At 45.9% G+C, this 19418-nt stretch overlaps 2 protein-coding genes across 2 annotated transcripts; one reads left to right on the top strand and one right to left on the bottom strand.

Moving 5' to 3' along the window:
- Nucleotides 1-832: 832 nt before the first annotated feature.
- fbxo7 (F-box protein 7) lies at nucleotides 833-12507 on the bottom strand. Its single transcript, XM_083935367.1, has 10 exons — nucleotides 12435-12507; nucleotides 11527-11649; nucleotides 5868-6177; nucleotides 5196-5396; nucleotides 4817-4958; nucleotides 4534-4617; nucleotides 4318-4413; nucleotides 2076-2252; nucleotides 1936-1976; nucleotides 833-1771 (listed from the first exon to the last, which is right to left on the bottom strand). The coding sequence occupies exons 2-10, from the start codon at nucleotides 11646-11648 to the stop codon at nucleotides 1487-1489; spliced, it is 1458 nt and encodes a 485-aa protein (XP_083791493.1). The 5' UTR covers nucleotide 11649; nucleotides 12435-12507; the 3' UTR covers nucleotides 833-1486.
- Nucleotides 12508-13547: 1040 nt separating this feature from the next.
- On the top strand, nucleotides 13548-18497 carry rtcb (RNA 2',3'-cyclic phosphate and 5'-OH ligase). The gene is made up of 12 exons (XM_083935591.1): nucleotides 13548-13730; nucleotides 14824-14902; nucleotides 15030-15097; nucleotides 15195-15294; nucleotides 15420-15576; nucleotides 15810-15966; nucleotides 16055-16214; nucleotides 16359-16534; nucleotides 16789-16977; nucleotides 17053-17163; nucleotides 17243-17362; nucleotides 18270-18497. The coding sequence occupies exons 1-12, from the start codon at nucleotides 13638-13640 to the stop codon at nucleotides 18375-18377; spliced, it is 1518 nt and encodes a 505-aa protein (XP_083791717.1). The 5' UTR covers nucleotides 13548-13637; the 3' UTR covers nucleotides 18378-18497.
- The last annotated feature ends 921 nt before the right edge of the window (nucleotides 18498-19418 follow it).

Below are 19418 nucleotides of genomic sequence, written 5' to 3'. Positions count from 1 at the left end.
AGAATCTGTCACTACACCGGTGTTTCACCACCGCGGTGAAGCCCCGCCCACACCGGAGGGGACGCTGATACGGCTGCACCCCTTTGTTTTAAGACTGAAGGTGACGTCATGGTCTCACGAGCGCCCTCCTGACACCGGAAACAGAAAAACTAAAACTACAAAGTAAAAGAAAATAGTAAATTAAAAACCAACAACGGCAACAGAAAAAATAAAATAGTAAATGGAAAAAAAATATAAAAACAAACTAAAGATAATAATTAAAATAAAAAAAAATATAAAAAACAAAAGAACGGAAACAAAACTAAATATAAAAAATAAAAGAAATAGTAAATTTAAAAATGATATAAAAAACAAACAATGGGATATATATTTGTATTTTTACGGTTTGTTTGACAGAAGTGTTTTTATACCCAGATTTATTTATTTTCTTTTTTCTTGGAGTCCGTGTCTGATTTGTTTTATTTGTATAATTGTTAAATAAAGTTTTTTAATAATAAGAAACATATTTCTACAGCTGAAAAACAAGAGTTTATAAAGGAAACATAATAAAAACCTTTCAATTTTATTTTAGTATTTATTTATTGTTTTATTTTCTACTTTTTTTCTTGTTGTAGTCGAAATAAAAACATGTTTGATAAAGTTAGAAAAACGGAAAGTTTTGAAACGTTTTATTTTACATTTATATGAATTTAGTTTTTATAGATATCTGATTTTATCATGAAAATCATGAATAAAAACAAACAGAATTAAAAATAAAACTTTTATTTTGTAGTTTCAGAACTGAAAAAGAACAAATAAAATACTTTGATCTAAATTTTGTTCGTGTGTCGTAGGTTTTCCATGAGGCCGTTATTATAATAATAAATAATAATAATTAATAATAACAATAATAATAATAATAATCCGACAGTTAAACGTGTTTTCTTCTATTTTTATTTAATGCAAAAAAGGAGAAAAATAAAATATTGTTTCTGACGTTTTGAGGCTGAACTGTTGCTCCACAACAGAAACGAACCAATTAAACTATTTTATGAATATAAATAAATATAAATATGTTCATTAAAGCTGCAAATAAAGATGATTTTTCTTTGTTGATTTATGTTTTTGTTTAATAAAAAGATCAGAAAACACTTAAAATGTCTTTAAATGTTGTTGTTTTTGTCCAAACCTCAAATTATTCTGTTAAATATGAAAAAAATTATATTAACTATTAGAAAATGAGTCGATTATTGTTCTGTTGGACTCATCGACTCGTCGCTGCAGCTTTAATAAACATATTTATATATTTATAATATTAATAAAGTACATTTGTTTGTTGTTTTTTCTTCAGAAACTGTGAAATTTTCTGCAGAAGCTTTTATTTTATAGAAACACACACTTCCTGTTGTCCTCCTTGTTGACGCCTGTGTTGTTGTTGTTGTTGTTTTGTTGCAGCAGCAGAAGAAGAAGCAGCAGGCTCCTGATTGGTGGAGGAAACAAACCCGTGTCAGATGAACCCTCTGCGGACGTCGGCGGCTCGTCCACTCCACGGTCGAACTCTCGGGGGGCGCCCGTCCAGGTTCGGGGGCGGGCCGATGGGGTCGTAGCGGGGGTGGGGCAGCAGGATGCGAGGGATCCCCGTCCGGTGGTCGTACTCGCCCCCGATGATGCCGGGCAGAGGGAGGGGGAGGGGCATTGGGAGGGGACGGGGCACGGGCACGGGCACGGGGAGCGAGCGGTGACGCGTCATGCTCCTGAGCTCACAGCGAATCCTGAAGAAGCGTTTGTAAAGCTGCAGATTCAAACACACGCAGGATTATTATTAATATTATTATTATTGCTAAAGTTATTATTATTTAAATTATTATTATTTAAATTATTATTATTTAAATTATTATTATTTAAATTACTTCTTAAAATAAAGGTGTGATATTTAAATGGAGGTCGGTGTCTCACCTCTCTCCAGTCGGTGTCTCTGGAGCGGCTGTGATCTCGATCTGAACACAAACACTTTATTAATATTTGATTTATTTATGAACACGGAGACGAACGTGAGCGTGGGCGTGAGCGTGAGCGTGGGCGTGACCCCGTCTCACCTGAGAAGTCGCGCAGGAACAGGTGTCTCCACAGCGAGGAGTCGGCGGCGGCGCCGTGGAAGTGTCTGCAGACGGACGCCAGTCTGACGACGGAGCGGACGTCCAGCAGCCGCACCACTCTGAGGAAGAGCTCCGGAGGAAGAGCGGCCAGGCCGAAGAGCACGGGCAGCGCCATGGCTGCAGTGACATCACAGTGACATCAGGGTGACATCAGGGTGACATCACAGCGAAATCACAGCGACATAAGAATGATGTCACAGTGACATCATGTGACGATGATGTGACGATCATGTGACGATGATGTGACGATCATGTGACGATCATGTGACGATCATGTGACGATCATGTGACGATCATGTGACGATCATGTGACGATGATGAGGCGATCATGTGACGATGATGTGACGATCATGTGACGATCATGTGACGATGATGTGACGATGATGTGACGATGATGAGGCGATCATGTGACGATGATGTGACGATCATGTGACGATCATGTGACGATGATGTGACGATGATGTGACGATGATGAGACGATCATGTGATGATGATGTGACGATGATGTGACGATCATGTGACGATCATGTGACGATCATGTGACGATCATGTGACGATCATGTGACGATCATGTGACGATGATGTGACGATCATGTGACAATCATGTGACGATCATGTGACGATGATGTGACGATGATGTGACGATGATGTGACGATGATGTGACGATGATGTGACGATGACGTGACGATCATGTGACGATCATGTGACGATCATGTGACGATGATGTGACGATCATGTGACGATGATGAGACGATCATGTGACGATGATGAGACGATGATGAGACGATGATGTGACGATCATGTGACGATGATGAGACGATGATGTGACGATGATGTGACGATGATGTGACGATGATGTGACGATCATGTGACGATGATGTGACGATGATGTGACGATCATGTGACGATCATGTGACGATCATGTGACGATGATGTGACGATCATGTGACGATGATGAGACGATGATGTGACGATCATGTGACGATGATGAGACGATGATGAGACGATGATGAGACGATCATGTGACGATGATGTGACGATCATGTGACGATCATGTGACGATCATGAGACGATGTGACGATGATGAGACGATGATGAGACGATGATGTGACGATGATGAGACGATGATGAGACGATGATGAGACGATGATGAGACGATGATGTGACGATCATGTGACGATCATGAGACGATCATGTGACGATCATGTGACGATCATGTGACGATGAAGTGACGATGATGTGACGATCATGTGACGACGACGTGACGATGATGTGACGATGATTTGACGATGATGTGACGATCATGTGACGATCATGTGACGATCATGTGACGATCATGAGACGATGTGACGATGATGAGACGATGATGAGACGATGATGAGACGATGATGAGACGATGATGAGACGATGATGTGACGATGATGAGACGATGATGAGACGATGATGAGACGATGATGAGACGATGATGAGACGATGATGAGACGATGATGAGACGATGATGAGACGATGATGTGACGATCATGTGACGATCATGAGACGATGATGTGACGATGATGTGACGATGATGTGACGATCATGTGACGATCATGTGACGATGAAGTGACGATGATGTGACGATCATGTGACGACGACGTGACGATGATGTGACGATGATTTGACGATGATGTGACGATGATGTGACGATGATGTGACGATCATGTGACGATGATGTGACGATGATGTGACGATGATGAGACGATGATGAGACGATGATGTGACGATGATGTGACGATGATGTGACGATGATGTGACGATCATGTGACGATGATGTGACGATCATGTGACGATGATGTGACGATGATGTGACGATGATGAGACGATGATGAGACGATGATGTGACGATCATGTGACGATCATGTGACGATCATGTGACGATGATGTGACGATGATGTGACGATCATGTGACGATCATGTGACGATCATGTGACGATGATGTGACGATGATGTGACGATCATGTGACGATGATGAGACGATGATGTGACGATGATGTGACGATGATGTGACGATGATGTGACGATCATGTGACGATGATGAGACGATGATGTGACGATCATGTGACGATGATGAGACGATGATGTGACGATGATGTGACGATCACGTGACGATCATGTGACGTTGCGACGCGGTGAGTGAGTGGTTACCTTCCCTGGCCGCAGCGATCAGCGGGTACGCCAGCTGGTCTTTGAAGACTCGGGACAGTTTGTTCAGATGTTTGAAAGCTGCAGCTGCACTTTCTCCTGAACACAGAGCAGATCATCATCATCGTCATCATCACCATCGTTATTATTATTATTGTTATCGTTGTTATCATTGTTGTTATCATCATGCAGGAGCTCTGTGGCCAGTCGGAGCCGTACCTGGCCACTCGTTGGTGACGTAGCTGGAAGGGTTCAGACACAGTTTTCTCACCGTGTCGACGGTTTTGTCGACCTTCAGAGTCGCTGCAGAAACAAACACACACACCGAAACACGTCAAGACCTTTAAACATAAAGTCAACGCGGGTTCCATTAAATGGTGCTCGAAACATTTATTTCTCTGTACAGTAGTCCAATATATATATGTGTATATATATATAATAAATCTAAATATCTGTTGTTGTTGTTGTTGTTGTTGTTGTGTAACCGTGACGATGGACTGACCGTTGATGACGAGTGTGGGGCCCATGCACACGGCAACCACCATGGCGACGCTGTTCTCACACAGAGGATGAGTGAACTGCAGTTTATAGACTCCAGAGGACGAACGCCACCCTGCAGGCATGTGCCCCGCCAGCTCCCCGCCCTACACACACACACACACACACACACACACACACACACACACACACACACACACACACACACACACACACACACACACACACACACACACACACACACACACACACACACACACACACACACACACACACACACACACACACACACACGCACACACGCACACATGCACACACACACACACTCCATGATCTACCCGTCTCTTGCATCACTTCCTGTGTGTGAGTCTCTGTCGTCCCACCTGAGGAACGAAGCCGGTTTCCAGCATCAGCAGGTTTCCCGCCACCATGACGGCGTCGCTGGGGCTGGTGATCTGAGCCGAGTGATGGAGGAGCTCCAGAGAGAGCGGCGCCTGACCCTCCTCCGCCTCGCCGCACAGCATCGGCTCCCAGCGGGGGACGGCGTCAGCGTCACACGTACTGGAGCTGCTGCTGCTGATGAGCTGTTGATTCAACACGAGAGTGAAACAACTACAGTCGGAAATAAAGGACGACCACGAGGAGACGCTCAGTGACCACGGACACACGCCGACAACGACACAAAGATCAAGATCATGAAACAACCACAGAGACACAAAAACGACCACATGGAAATGTAAAACGTCTCAAATCTGATGCACGAAACATCCACAAACAAACGATTATGTTCAAAAAAATAGTTACAAAACAACTAAAAAGACGAATAATGACCACAAACAACCGCAAACAAAACCAAAATGACGACAAAGAGTTAAAAACGATTGAAAACATTTTCAAAACAAACAAACAAAAACACAAAATGACTAAAAATCGACCACAAAGACACAAAAACAAACAGATAAAACTTCTAAAATAGATGTAAAACGACTGAAAACGTCCTGTGTTTTGTGCTTTGCTCTCCTTATAAATGAGGAGATCGCAGGTGGAGCCCTCACCTGGGTGGAGGTCACGGCTGCAGCCTGCTGGTTCTGCTGGTTCTGTTGGTTCTGCTGGTTCTGTTGGTGCCTCTGTGTCTCTGAGCTGCAGCACATCCTGCCGGAGGGGGAGGAGGACGACGACGAGGAGGAGGACGAGGTGGAGGTGGTGGTGGAGGAGGTGGTGGAGGTGGAGCAGGGGGCGGCTGCAGACTCGGGCAGGACGACACAGATGAGGTCTCCGGAGACGATGCCGCAGGACGCCAGAGTCTGACCGGAGTCCGACAGGAGCTCCGAACCGTTCAGAGACAAACTGAACTGAGTGTTTACACTAAAAACAATAAACAACAAACATGTGATAATATAATAACATGATAATGCGGTGACAGTGACGTGATAGTGATGTGATAATGCGGTGACAGTGACGTGATAATGCGGTGACAGTGACGTGACAGTGACGTGATAATGCGGTGACAGTGACATGATGATGAGGTGACAGTGACGTGATAATGAGGTGACAGTGACAGTGATAATGCGGTGACAGTGACGTGATAATGAGGTGACAGTGACAGTGATAATGCGGTGACAGTGACGTGATAATGACGTGACAGTGGCGTGATAATGCGGTGACAGTGGCGTGATAATGCGGTGACACGTGACGTGATAATGCGGTGACAGTGACGTGATAATGCGGTGACAGTGACGTGATAATGCGGTGACACGTGACGTGATAATGCGGTGACAGTGAGGTGATAATGCGGTGACAGTGACGTGATAATGCGGTGATAATGCTGTGACAGTGGCGTGATAATGCGGTGACAGTGGCGTGATAATGCGGTGATAATGCGGTGACGTGATAATGCGGTGATAACGCGGTGACAGTGACGTGATGATGCGGTGACAGTGGCGTGATAATGCGGTGACAGTGACGTGATGACGCGGTGACAGTGACGTGATGATGCGGTGACAGTGGCGTGATAATGCGGTGACAGTGATGTGATAACGCGGTGACAGTGACGTGATAATGCGGTGACAGTGGCGTGATAATGCGGTGATAATGCGGTGACGTGATAATGCGGTGATAACGCGGTGACAGTGACGTGATGATGCGGTGACAGTGGCGTGATAATGCGGTGACAGTGACGTGATAACGCGGTGACAGTGACGTGATGATGCGGTGACAGTGGCGTGATAATGCGGTGACAGTGACGTGATGATGCGGTGACAGTGACGTGATAATGCGGTGATAACGCGGTGACAGTGACGTGATGATGCGGTGACAGTGACGTGATGATGCGGTGACAGTGGCGTGATGATGCGGTGACAGTGACGTGATAATGTGGTGACAGTGGCGTGATAATGCGGTGACAGTGGCGTGATAATGCGGTGACAGTGACGTGATGATGCGGTGACAGTGGCGTGATAATGCGGTGACAGTGGCGTGATAATGCGGTGACAGTGACGTGATGATGCGGTGACAGTGGCGTGATGATGCGGTGACAGTGGCGTGATAATGCGGTGACAGTGGCGTGATAAGGCGGTGACAGTGGCGTGATAATGCGGTGACAGTGGCGTGATAATGCGGTGACAGTGACGTGATAATGTGGTGACAGTGGCGTGATAAGGCGGTGACAGTGGCGTGATAATGCGGTGACAGTGACGTGATAATGCGGTGACAGTGACGTGATAATGCGGTGACAGTGACGTGATAATGCGGTGACAGTGACGTGATAATGAGGTGACAGTGACGTGATGATGAGGTGACAGTGACGTGATGATGCGGTGACAGTGGCGTGATAAGGCGGTGACAGTGGCGTGATAATGCGGTGACAGTGACGTGATAATGCGGTGACAGTGACGTGATAATGCGGTGACAGTGACGTGATAATGAGGTGACGGTGACGTGATAATGCGGTGACGGTGACGTGATAATGCGGTGACAGTGGCGTGATAATGAGGTGACGGTGACGTGATAATGCGGTGACAGTGACGTGATAATGCGGTGACAGTGACGTGATAATGCGGTGACAGTGACGTGATAATGCGGTGACAGTGACGTGATATGCGGTGACAGTGGCGAGATGATGAGGTGACAGTGACGAGATAATGAGGTGACAGTGACGAGATAATGAGGTGACAGTGACGAGATAATGAGGTGACAGTGACGTGATAATGCGGTGACAGTGACGTGATAATGCGGTGAGTGGCGTGATAATGCGGTGACAGTGGCGTGATGATGTGGTGATAATGCGGTGACAGTGGCGTGATAATGCGGTGATAATGCGGTGACAGTGGCGTGATAATGCGGTGATAATGCGGTGACAGTGGCGTGATAATGCGGTGACAGTGGCGTGATAATGCGGTGATAATGCGGTGACAGTGGCGTGATAATGCGGTGACAGTGGCGTGATGATGTGGTGACAGTGATGTGATGATGCGGTGACAGTGACGTGATAATGCGGTGACAGTGGCGTGATGATGTGGTGATAATGCGGTGACAGTGGCGTGATGATGTGGTGACAGTGATGTGATGATGTGGTGACAGTGACAGTGACGTGATAATGCGGTGACGGTGGCGTGATAATGCGGTGACAGTGACGTGACAGTGGCGTGATAATGCGGTGACAGTGACGTGACAGTGGCGTGATAATGCGGTGACAGTGACGTGACAGTGACGAGATAATGAGGTGACAGTGACAGTGACGTGATAATGCGGTGACGGTGGCGTGATAATGCGGTGACAGTGACGTGACAGTGGCGTGATAATGCGGTGACAGTGACGTGACAGTGACGAGATAATGAGGTGACAGTGACGTGATAATGAGGTGACAGTGACGAGATAATGAGGTGACAGTGACGAGATAATGAGGTGACAGTGACGTGATAATGCGGTGACAGTGACGTGACAGTGACGAGATAATGAGGTGACAGTGACGTGACAGTGACGAGATAATGAGGTGACAGTGACAGTGACGTGATAATGCGGTGACGGTGGCGTGATAATGCGGTGAGTGGCGTGATAATGCGGTGACAGTGGCGTGATGATGTGGTGATAATGCGGTGATAATGCGGTGACAGTGACGTGATAATGCGGTGACAGTGGCGTGATAATGCGGTGATAATGCGGTGACAGTGACGTGATAATGCGGTGACAGTGGCGTGATAATGCGGTGATAATGCGGTGACAGTGGCGTGATAATGCGGTGACAGTGGCATGATGATGTGGTGACAGTGATGTGATGATGCGGTGACAGTGACGTGATAATGCGGTGACAGTGGCGTGATGATGTGGTGATAATGCGGTGACAGTGGCGTGATGATGTGGTGATAATGCGGTGACAGTGGCGTGATGATGTGGTGACAGTGATGTGATGATGCGGTGACAGTGACGTGATAATGCGGTGACAGTGGCGTGATGATGTGGTGATAATGCGGTGACAGTGGCGTGATGATGTGGTGACAGTGATGTGATAATGAGGTGACAGTGACGTGATAATGAGGTGACAGTGACGTGATAATGCGGTGACAGTGACGTGATGATGCGGTGACAGTGACGTGATAATGCGGTGACAGTGGCGTGATAATGCGGTGACAGTGACGTGATAATGCGGTGACAGTGGCGTGATAATGCGGTGACAGTGGCGTGATGATGCGGTGACAGTGACGTGATAATGCGGTGACAGTGGCGTGATAATGCGGTGACAGTGACGTGATAATGCGGTGACAGTGACGTGATAATGCGGTGACAGTGACGTGATAATGAGGTGACGGTGACGTGATAATGCGGTGACGGTGACGTGATAATGCGGTGACAGTGGCGTGATAATGAGGTGACGGTGACGTGATAATGCGGTGACAGTGACGTGATAATGCGGTGACAGTGACGTGATAATGCGGTGACAGTGACGTGATATGCGGTGACAGTGGCGAGATGATGAGGTGACAGTGACGAGATAATGAGGTGACAGTGACGAGATAATGAGGTGACAGTGACGTGATAATGAGGTGACAGTGACGAGATAATGAGGTGACAGTGACGTGATAATGCGGTGACAGTGACGTGATAATGCGGTGAGTGGCGTGATAATGCGGTGACAGTGGCGTGATGATGTGGTGATAATGCGGTGACAGTGGCGTGATAATGCGGTGATAATGCGGTGACAGTGGCGTGATAATGCGGTGATAATGCGGTGACAGTGGCGTGATAATGCGGTGACAGTGGCGTGATAATGCGGTGATAATGCGGTGACAGTGGCGTGATAATGCGGTGACAGTGGCGTGATGATGTGGTGACAGTGATGTGATGATGCGGTGACAGTGACGTGATAATGCGGTGACAGTGGCGTGATGATGTGGTGATAATGCGGTGACAGTGGCGTGATGATGTGGTGACAGTGATGTGATGATGTGGTGACAGTGACAGTGACGTGATAATGCGGTGACGGTGGCGTGATAATGCGGTGACAGTGACGTGACAGTGGCGTGATAATGCGGTGACAGTGACGTGACAGTGGCGTGATAATGCGGTGACAGTGACGTGACAGTGACGAGATAATGAGGTGACAGTGACAGTGACGTGATAATGCGGTGACGGTGGCGTGATAATGCGGTGACAGTGACGTGACAGTGGCGTGATAATGCGGTGACAGTGACGTGACAGTGACGAGATAATGAGGTGACAGTGACGTGATAATGAGGTGACAGTGACGAGATAATGAGGTGACAGTGACGAGATAATGAGGTGACAGTGACGTGATAATGCGGTGACAGTGACGTGACAGTGACGAGATAATGAGGTGACAGTGACGTGATAATGCGGTGACAGTGACGTGATAATGCGGTGAGTGGCGTGATAATGCGGTGACAGTGGCGTGATGATGTGGTGATAATGCGGTGATAATGCGGTGACAGTGACGTGATAATGCGGTGACAGTGGCGTGATAATGCGGTGATAATGCGGTGACAGTGACGTGATAATGCGGTGACAGTGGCGTGATAATGCGGCGATAATGCGGTGACAGTGGCGTGATAATGCGGTGACAGTGGCATGATGATGTGGTGACAGTGATGTGATGATGCGGTGACAGTGACGTGATAATGCGGTGACAGTGGCGTGATGATGTGGTGATAATGCGGTGACAGTGGCGTGATGATGTGGTGATAATGCGGTGACAGTGGCGTGATGATGTGGTGACAGTGATGTGATGATGCGGTGACAGTGACGTGATAATGCGGTGACAGTGGCGTGATGATGTGGTGATAATGCGGTGACAGTGGCGTGATGATGTGGTGACAGTGATGTGATAATGAGGTGACAGTGACGTGATAATGAGGTGACAGTGACGTGATAATGCGGTGACAGTGACGTGATGATGCGGTGACAGTGACGTGATAATGCGGTGACAGTGGCGTGATAATGCGGTGACAGTGACGTGATAATGCGGTGACAGTGGCGTGATGATGCGGTGACAGTGACGTGATAATGCGGTGACAGTGGCGTGATAATGCGGTGACAGTGACGTGATAATGCGGTGACAGTGGCGTGATAATGCGGTGACAGTGGCGTGATGACGCGGTGACAGTGATGTGATGATGCGGTGACAGTGGCGTGATAACGCGGTGACTCGTGAGTGGATCGTGACGTTGCGGAGCAGCGCGTCCTCCTCCTGGAGTCTCTGACCTGAGCTCGTGGGAGGACAGGACCTGGTCCCGGATCAGGTCCGTGAGCTCCGTCACGCTCGGCTCGTCTCCCTCCAGCTCCAGCGCAGTCGTCTGACGTCTGATCCGCACACGCAGCTTCATTCTACAGGTAAACAAACAAACAAACAAACAAACAAACAAACATTAATACATGAATAAAAACACAAATAAAAACATAAAGACAACAGACTGTGACTGTGACTCATCAGCTCATATCATTAGAGACTTCGACTTCTCTTTATTCTGGTAAACAACAAACAATAAACAAACTATTATCTGATTATAGAAGGTAAACAAACAGTAAACAAACTTTTAGTTATATATAGAAGGTAAACAATAAACAACAAACAGTAAACAATAAACACTGAGTTTAATATAGAACGTAAACAACAAACAATAAATTAAATATAGAAGGTAAACAATAAACAATAAGTTAAATACAGAAGGTAAACAATAACAGTAAACAATAAACTATAAGTTAAATACAGAAGGTAAACAAACTACTTTATTTCCTCTCATTTCCGTTGTAAAGTGAGAAAGTGACCGTTTGTTAAAGTCACACAGAATAAAAACAGTGAAATAAATAAAATAAAACAGAAACAAACTGAAAAATATGAATAATAATAATAATAATAATAATAATAATAAATAATCCGTGTTGTTATTTAAGCAGAAAGGAAAAGTTTCGGTTTCGTTTGAGCTCGGAACGTTTGCTAACGTTTGAAGTTGCTGCGTAACGGTGAAGCGCCGCCGTTAACAGGCATTTACCGGGGTTTTACCGGGATTTACCGGGTTTTACCGGGTTTTACCGGGTTACCGGGGCAGCTGGCTCCCGTGTGTGACAGACGGTGTGTCGGTGAAGACTCACGGAGGCGGAAACACACTCACCTGAGGAGTTAACGGGGCTCAGTCCGGTGTTTCCGTCACATCCCTGTTTAAAAGGCTCCTCTGTGAACGGACGCTGGGGCGGACGCGTCACACCGGAACCCGGAAACCAGGTTTACGTGTAGAGAAAAGATTTCAAAATAAAAGGCTCGAGAAATAGATGCGTGTGTTAAAGTGTCCTCTAGGAGCATAAACGTGTGTTAAAGTGTCCTCTAGGAGCATAAACGTGTGTTAAAGTGTCCTCTAGGAGCATAAACGTGTGTTAAAGTGTCCTCTAGGAGCATAAACATGTGTTAAAGTGTCCTCTAGGAGCATAAACGTGTGTTAAAGTGTCCTCTAGGAGCATAAACGTGTGTTAAAGTGTCCTCTAGGAGCATAAACGTGTGCTAAAGTGTCCTCTAGGAGCATAAACATGTGCTAAAGTGTCCTCTAGGGGCATAAACATGTGTTAAAGTGTCCTCTAGGAGCATAAACGTGTGTTAAAGTGTCCTCTAGGGGCATAAACATGTGTTAAAGTGTCCTCTAGGAGCATAAACGTGTGTTAAAGTGTCCTCTAGGAGCATAAACGTGTGTTAAAGTGTCCTCTAGGAGCATAAACGTGTGTTAAAGTGTCCCCTAGGAGCATAAACGTGTGCTAAAGTGTCCTCTAGGAGCATAAACGTGTGTTAAAGTGTCCTCTAGGAGCATAAACGTGTGCTAAAGTGTCCTCTAGGAGCCTAAACGTGTGCTAAAGTGTCCTCTAGGAGCATAAACGTGTGTTAAAGTGTCCTCTAGGAGCATAAACGCGTGTTAAAGTGTCCTCTAGGAGCATAAACGTGTGTTAAAGTGTAATATGCAAATGTTGTGCTTTTATTTTGAAGGACAGTCGTCGAACGCTACCGCTAACTTGACTTAACTTGTTTGACTCCAACTACGGCAAGCGAGCAGTTTAGTATTTATCTAATACGCCCTCTTACGAAAACAATATAAATGATTTAACATCACTGACTTTATTGTGAGTTCTTCTGCTTTAGTTAAAAATATTAAAAGTTTTTAAAAACATCGCATTTCTTTGTTAAATATAATTCTTTAATGCGTCACGCCGAAATAAAAATCGCGTTTTTGTGTCAAAAAGCTCGCCGGCTCCCGTCGCGCTGCGCTCGCTGCTGACACTTCGCGTTAAAAGCTGAAACTTTGACTTTAAAACGCTTTAAAACCAAAACGACGATGAGCCGCAGCTACAACGACGAGCTGCAGTTCCTGGAGAAGCTCGGACCGAACTGCTGGAGGATCAAAAAAGGCTTCGTCCCGAACATGAAGGTGAGACACGGACGCGTTCATGCTAACGTGGCTGCAGCCGGTTAGCACACGGAGGCTAACCGTGCTATAAAAGGCTTTACTGCTGTCAATAAAGTTATAAATGCATAAATATCTGAGCCGAATTAAAGGTGAGAGCATTATGATGTGAAAACAATAAGAATAAATTAAAATATAATCTACAGTTTGTTAAAGTAGACAGGATAAATGTGAATCAGCAGTTTTGCTAATGGGATTCAGCAAGAGTGTAATCTGACCATAACTGTATTTCTAAATATAAATTTATATATTTTTAGATATTTGAAATATTAGCCGAATTAAAGGTGAGATCCCACTGATGTGAAAACATTAGAAATATATGCTGCATGTGTTTAAATGGACAGGATAAAGATGAATTAGTGTAATTTGTGCAAGACTGCGTTTAAAAGACAGAGACTTCTGAAAATAACAATAATAATAAATGAAATGCAGCAGAATTTAAGGTGAGATCCTACTGATATGAAACCATGAAAAATAAATCATAATATAATCTACATGTGTTTAAATGGAGAGCATAAACATGAATCAGCAGATTTTCTAATGGTGTGATCTGAGACCGCGTTTAAAAATCTAAATATTGACATTAAGAGATTTAAAATGTTTTATTATACGCTGTTATGTTATTATAATAACCTCACTTCTGAAAATAAACCAGTTATAAACTTATTTTGTCACAATAATGAATGAAAAGTATAAAAATGTAAATAAATAAACGTTATAGGACGAATCCGACAAATGTGGAAACATTAAAAATATAAAGTTTGATTAAATAAACAGTTAAAATCTGCAGAATGTGACAAACTGTCATTTTAATAATAATTAAGGTGAAATCAGAACTTTATGATCCTAAAGGAAGAAGGAAGAATAAACAAACAATAACAAAAGTCATAATTATAAAGAGTTTAAGGATAAAGAGAAAATATCTTTGTTTGTTTCAAGAAACAAGAATAAAAATGCAAATTAACTGAAATTAAACATTAAACCGTAAAAAAGTGTTGTAATAAAAACGTTATGAAGCGTTTACTGTTTTAACTCTGAATGGAACTTTATTTTGAAGGTGGAAGGAAACTTCTACGTCAACGAGCCGCTGGAGAAACTGATGTTTGAGGAGCTGCGCAACGCCTGTCGAGGCGGAGGTCAGCGCCGCCGCCGCGTCCACGCCCTCACACCGCCCCCACGCTGCCCCCACACTGCTCTGTAACCACCGACATTCACACGCTTCACTCTCTAATCCCGTTTGATTCCCTGTGTTTGCGTCCGCAGGCGTGGGCGGCTTCCTTCCTGCCATGAAACAAATCGGGAACGTGGCGGCGCTGCCGGGGATCGTGCACGTGAGTATCGCGATCATCAAATCGTGAGGTTCACCGGTGCAAATGTGTCGCAGTGTTGCATTCTGGGAGTTTTGACGCCTTGTCGATGTTCCCACAGAGGTCCATCGGCCTCCCGGACGTTCACTCTGGGTACGGGTTCGCCATCGGAAACATGGCGGCGTTCGACATGAACGACCCCGAAGCCGTGGTGTCTCCAGGTAACGCATGCACGCACACACGCACACACACACACACACACACACTCACACACACGCACACACACGAAATGATAAAGTTCGTAAATGTGTCGGAGAAGCTGCGACAGATACATTTTTCGTTGCAGGCGGCGTCGGTTTCGACATCAACTGCGGCGTCCGTCTGCTTCGGACCAACCTGGACGAGGGCGACGTGCAGCCGGTGAAGGAGCAGCTCGCCCAGTCGCTCTTCGACCACATCCCTGTGGGGGTCGGGTCCAAGGGGGTCATCCCCATGGGGGCCAGGTGAGGACGGGGTCTGGACCTGGGTTGCCTTCAGGGACCTGTTTACCTGTGTTGCCTTCAGGGACCTGTTTACCTGTGTTGCCTTCAGGGACCTGTTTACCTGTGTTGCCTTCAGGGACCTGTTTACCTGTGTTGCCTTCAGGGACCTGTTTACCTGTGTTGCCTTCAGGGACCTGTTTACTTGTGTTGCCTTCAGGGACCTGTTGAAGTGTGTTTACCTGTGTTGTGTTCAGGGACCTGGAGGAGGCTCTGGAGATGGGGGTGGACTGGTCTCTGAGGGAGGGCTACGCCTGGGCCGAGGATAAGGAGCACTGTGAGGAGTACGGCAGGATGCTGCAGGCCGACCCCAACAAAGTGTCGTCCAAGGCCAAGAAGCGCGGCCTGCCGCAGGTATCCCAGCAGCCCCGGCGCTCGCTCTTCATTAACACGCCTCTTTATTAACACGTGAACTAAAACGGCGTCTCCTGTGGCGCTGCAGCTCGGGACTCTGGGAGCAGGAAACCACTACGCCGAGATCCAGGTGGTGGACGAGATCTACAACGACTACGCCGCCAAGAAGATGGGCATCGACCACCGGGGCCAGGTGTGCGTGATGATCCACAGCGGCAGCAGAGGGCTCGGACACCAGGTCGCCACAGGTGCGACGTCACCGCTCAACACGCACACGCACGATACGTACAAGTTTAGTTAGTTCGTAAAGTTTCAAAACGCTTATGGTTTTAAATTTAAGCGAGTTTAGTTTGTAAAGTTTGTAACATGAACGTTGTTGTTGTTGTTGCCAGACGCTCTGGTTGCCATGGAGAAGGCGATGAAGAGAGACAAGATCACTGTGAACGACCGTCAGCTGGCGTGCGCTCGCATCACGTCGCAGGAAGGTCAGGATTACCTGAAGGGGATGGCTGCTGCGGGGAACTACGCCTGGGTCAACCGCTCCTCCATGACCTTCCTCACCCGACAGGTACAAAGCAGACGGGTACCCCCCCCCCCCCCCCCCCCCGACAGGTGCGCCCCAGACGGGTACACTCCGGAGGGATGCCGCCGCAGGACGCCACAGAGCGCCGCCGCGTGCCTCACGCTTGTAATTTAGTTTAGTTCGTAAAGTTTCCAAAGTGTGTTAAGTTTGAGTTTAGTTCGTAAAGTCGGTCAGACGTCTTCGCTCCAGGACGCCGCGGTCGTCACGCTCCGAGTTTAAACCCGAACTTTCCGTTCCAGGCCTTTTCCAAAGTGTTCGCCACGACGCCGGACGACCTCGACATGCACGTGATCTACGACGTGTCGCACAACATCGCCAAAGTGGAGGAGCACATGGTGGACGGGCGGCAGAAGACGCTGCTGCTGCACCGCAAAGGGTCGACGCGGGCCTTCCCCCCGCACCACCCGCTCATCCCCGTGGACTACCAGGTACCGCACGCCGCCTCACGCCGCCTCACTAACGTGCTGTGACGGCGTTTGAAACCAACCACTTCCTGTCTCCAGCTCACAGGGCAGCCGGTGCTGATCGGGGGGACGATGGGAACCTGCAGCTACGTCCTCACGGGGACGGAGCGCGGCATGACGGAGACGTTCGGCACCACCTGCCACGGCGCGGTACCGTCTCTGTTCAGACACGTTTACGACCAAAGGACTGAGTAAATGTTGATGTTTCCTCGTCTCTGTGTCGTTTCAGGGACGCGCGCTGTCACGAGCAAAGTCTCGCAGGAACCTCGACTTCCAGGACGTCCTGGACAAACTCGCCGACCAGGGCATCGCCATCCGGGTGGCGTCGCCCAAACTGGTCATGGAGGAGGTGACGACACTTTGGTTTCAGTGCAAAATATTTACGCTGTTGTTTAGTTTGTTTATTATTTTGTGGAGTTGGAGGAAAAAACGGGAAAATCTGAAATTAAAGTCGTACAAACCGGAGGAAGTGAGAATCTGAAATGTCGTAAATTCACGAAAAAAGTCGTAAAGTCAGAGAACCTGAAATTAGTCGTACATTTTCATGATTTTTTATATATATTATTTTAGATTTAAGTCGTACATTCACGAGAAACTGATATTCTGAGGGTGACGTCTTAAAGAAACATTTTAATATTTTTTACATTCAAAGTCGCAAATTTACACAGAACAAAATTAGCATATTCTGGGATTAAAGTCGTACATTTTCCCGAAAGACATTTGAATATTTTTGAGATTAAAGTCGTGAACTCACGAGGAAAAGACGTCAAGTCATCATTCGATTTTTGGGGGAAAATCGCAGATTTGAGAAAGAAACGCAGATATTCTTAGACAATAGTTGCAAATATACGAAAAATGGGAATCCTCAGATTAAAATAACACATTTACGAGAAAGCACTTTAATCTTTACAAGAAAAACATTCTCCGTAAATTCATGAGAAAAAAAAAATTGAGATTAAAGTCGTAAACTCATCATCGTTCTTTTTTAGGGAAAAATCGCAGATTTGAGAAAAAAACCCCGATATTCTGAGACAAGTCGCAAATATACGAAATATTCCTCAGATTAAAATATTAAATTAACAAATTTATGAGAAACAAGAAAAACATGAATGTTCTTCGTCAATTAATGAGAAAAAAAGTCGCAAAGTTCCGACTTTAAATCGCGAGACTGTTTGTTTTCCGTCGTCGTGGTAACCGTGACTGTTTCCTGTTGTGATTTGTTTCTAAAACCTTTTGTCGTGTTTTTCCTTCTTCAGGCTCCTGAATCGTACAAAAACGTGACGGACGTCGTGAACACGTGTCACGACGCAGGAATCAGCAGGAAGGCGATCAAGCTGCGACCGATCGCCGTCATCAAAGGATGAGACACGGAAATATTCACGATTTCTTTGTTTTTGAGGATTTTTGTTTAAAAAAAAAGACTGGAATTTAATTTCTAACGTGAAGAAACTTTATTTTTTTGTGTTTACGTCGAAATCTGAGATTTAAATAAAGACGATCTCTGAAAAATGACTTTTGATTTGTTTTTAATCAAAGTCAGAAAATTAAAAACTGCTTTAAAGTTCAAATAACTCACATTTGTGATTAATTGCATTTATTCATAATTTCCTAAAATAACAAAAACAAACAGGAAGTGATGTCATGATCAGTGAAAACTTTATTGGCTCCAACAAAAAAAAAAAAACATTTCACGTCAATGAACAAAATTCATCCTTTTTTTTATTAATTCTCAAACAAAAAACTTTGATTTTATTTGTTTGTCCTTAAAAAGCAGCTGATGTGAATCGTCCAATCACAACAAAGCTTCAGATGTTTTTGTTTGTTTACGTTGAAAACGGTGAATTCGGCAAAGATGTGACGTTCGTACGGAGTCAAAACTGAAGAGATTTGAGGAAAACGATGAATTCACCGTGAGTGTACGACGTTCAGATGCACGTGGTTAGCCTAGCTTAGCACGCAATAGTTCCAGTCCACAGTAGGGACGTGGTTAGCCTAGCCTAGCACGCAATAGTTCCAGTCCACAGTAAGGACGTGGTTAGCCTAGCTTAGCACACAATAGTTCCAGTCCACAGTTAGGACGTAGTTAGCATAGCTTAACACACAATAGTGTAAGTCAACAGTAAGGCTGTGGTTAGCCTAGCATAGCACGGAATAGTTCCAGTTCATAGTAAGGATGTGGTTAGCCTAGCTTAGCACGGAAATGTTCAAGTCAACCGCCAGGATGTGGTTAGCATAGCTTAGCACGCAATAGTTCCAGTCCACAGTCAAGACGTGGTTAGCCTAGCTTAGCACGCAATAGTTCCAGTCCACAGTCAGGACGTGGTTAGCCTAGCTTAGCGCACAATAGTGTCAGTCAACAGTAAGGCTGTGGTTAGCCTAGCATAGAATCGTTTGAGTCAACAGCC

The sequence above is a fragment of the Echiichthys vipera genome (assembly GCF_963691815.1).
Source record: "Echiichthys vipera genome assembly, chromosome: 20".
NCBI classification, from domain to species: domain Eukaryota; kingdom Metazoa; phylum Chordata; class Actinopteri; order Perciformes; family Trachinidae; genus Echiichthys; species Echiichthys vipera.
The sequence above is the reverse complement of the archived record's forward strand: the minus strand, read 5'-3'. Positions and strand labels throughout refer to the sequence as shown.

Bases quoted from the DNA above. Each gene is read 5' to 3' on its own strand.
- fbxo7 (XM_083935367.1), bottom strand. From the start codon at position 11,648: ATGAAGCTGCGTGTGCGGATCAGACGTCAGACGACTGCGCTGGAGCTG. The intron at 5,397-5,867 runs GTGAGGGCTCCA...TTGAATCAACAG, and splicing joins CAGCCGTGACCTCCACCCAG to CTCATCAGCAGCAGCAGCTC. The intron at 1,772-1,935 runs GTGAGACACCGA...TTGAATCTGCAG, and splicing joins GAGACACCGACTGGAGAGAG to CTTTACAAACGCTTCTTCAG.
- rtcb (XM_083935591.1), top strand. From the start codon at position 13,638: ATGAGCCGCAGCTACAACGACGAGCTGCAGTTCCTGGAGAAGCTCGGA. The intron at 15,098-15,194 runs GTGAGTATCGCG...ATGTTCCCACAG, and splicing joins CGCTGCCGGGGATCGTGCAC to AGGTCCATCGGCCTCCCGGA. The intron at 15,577-15,809 runs GTGAGGACGGGG...TGTTGTGTTCAG, and splicing joins GTCATCCCCATGGGGGCCAG to GGACCTGGAGGAGGCTCTGG.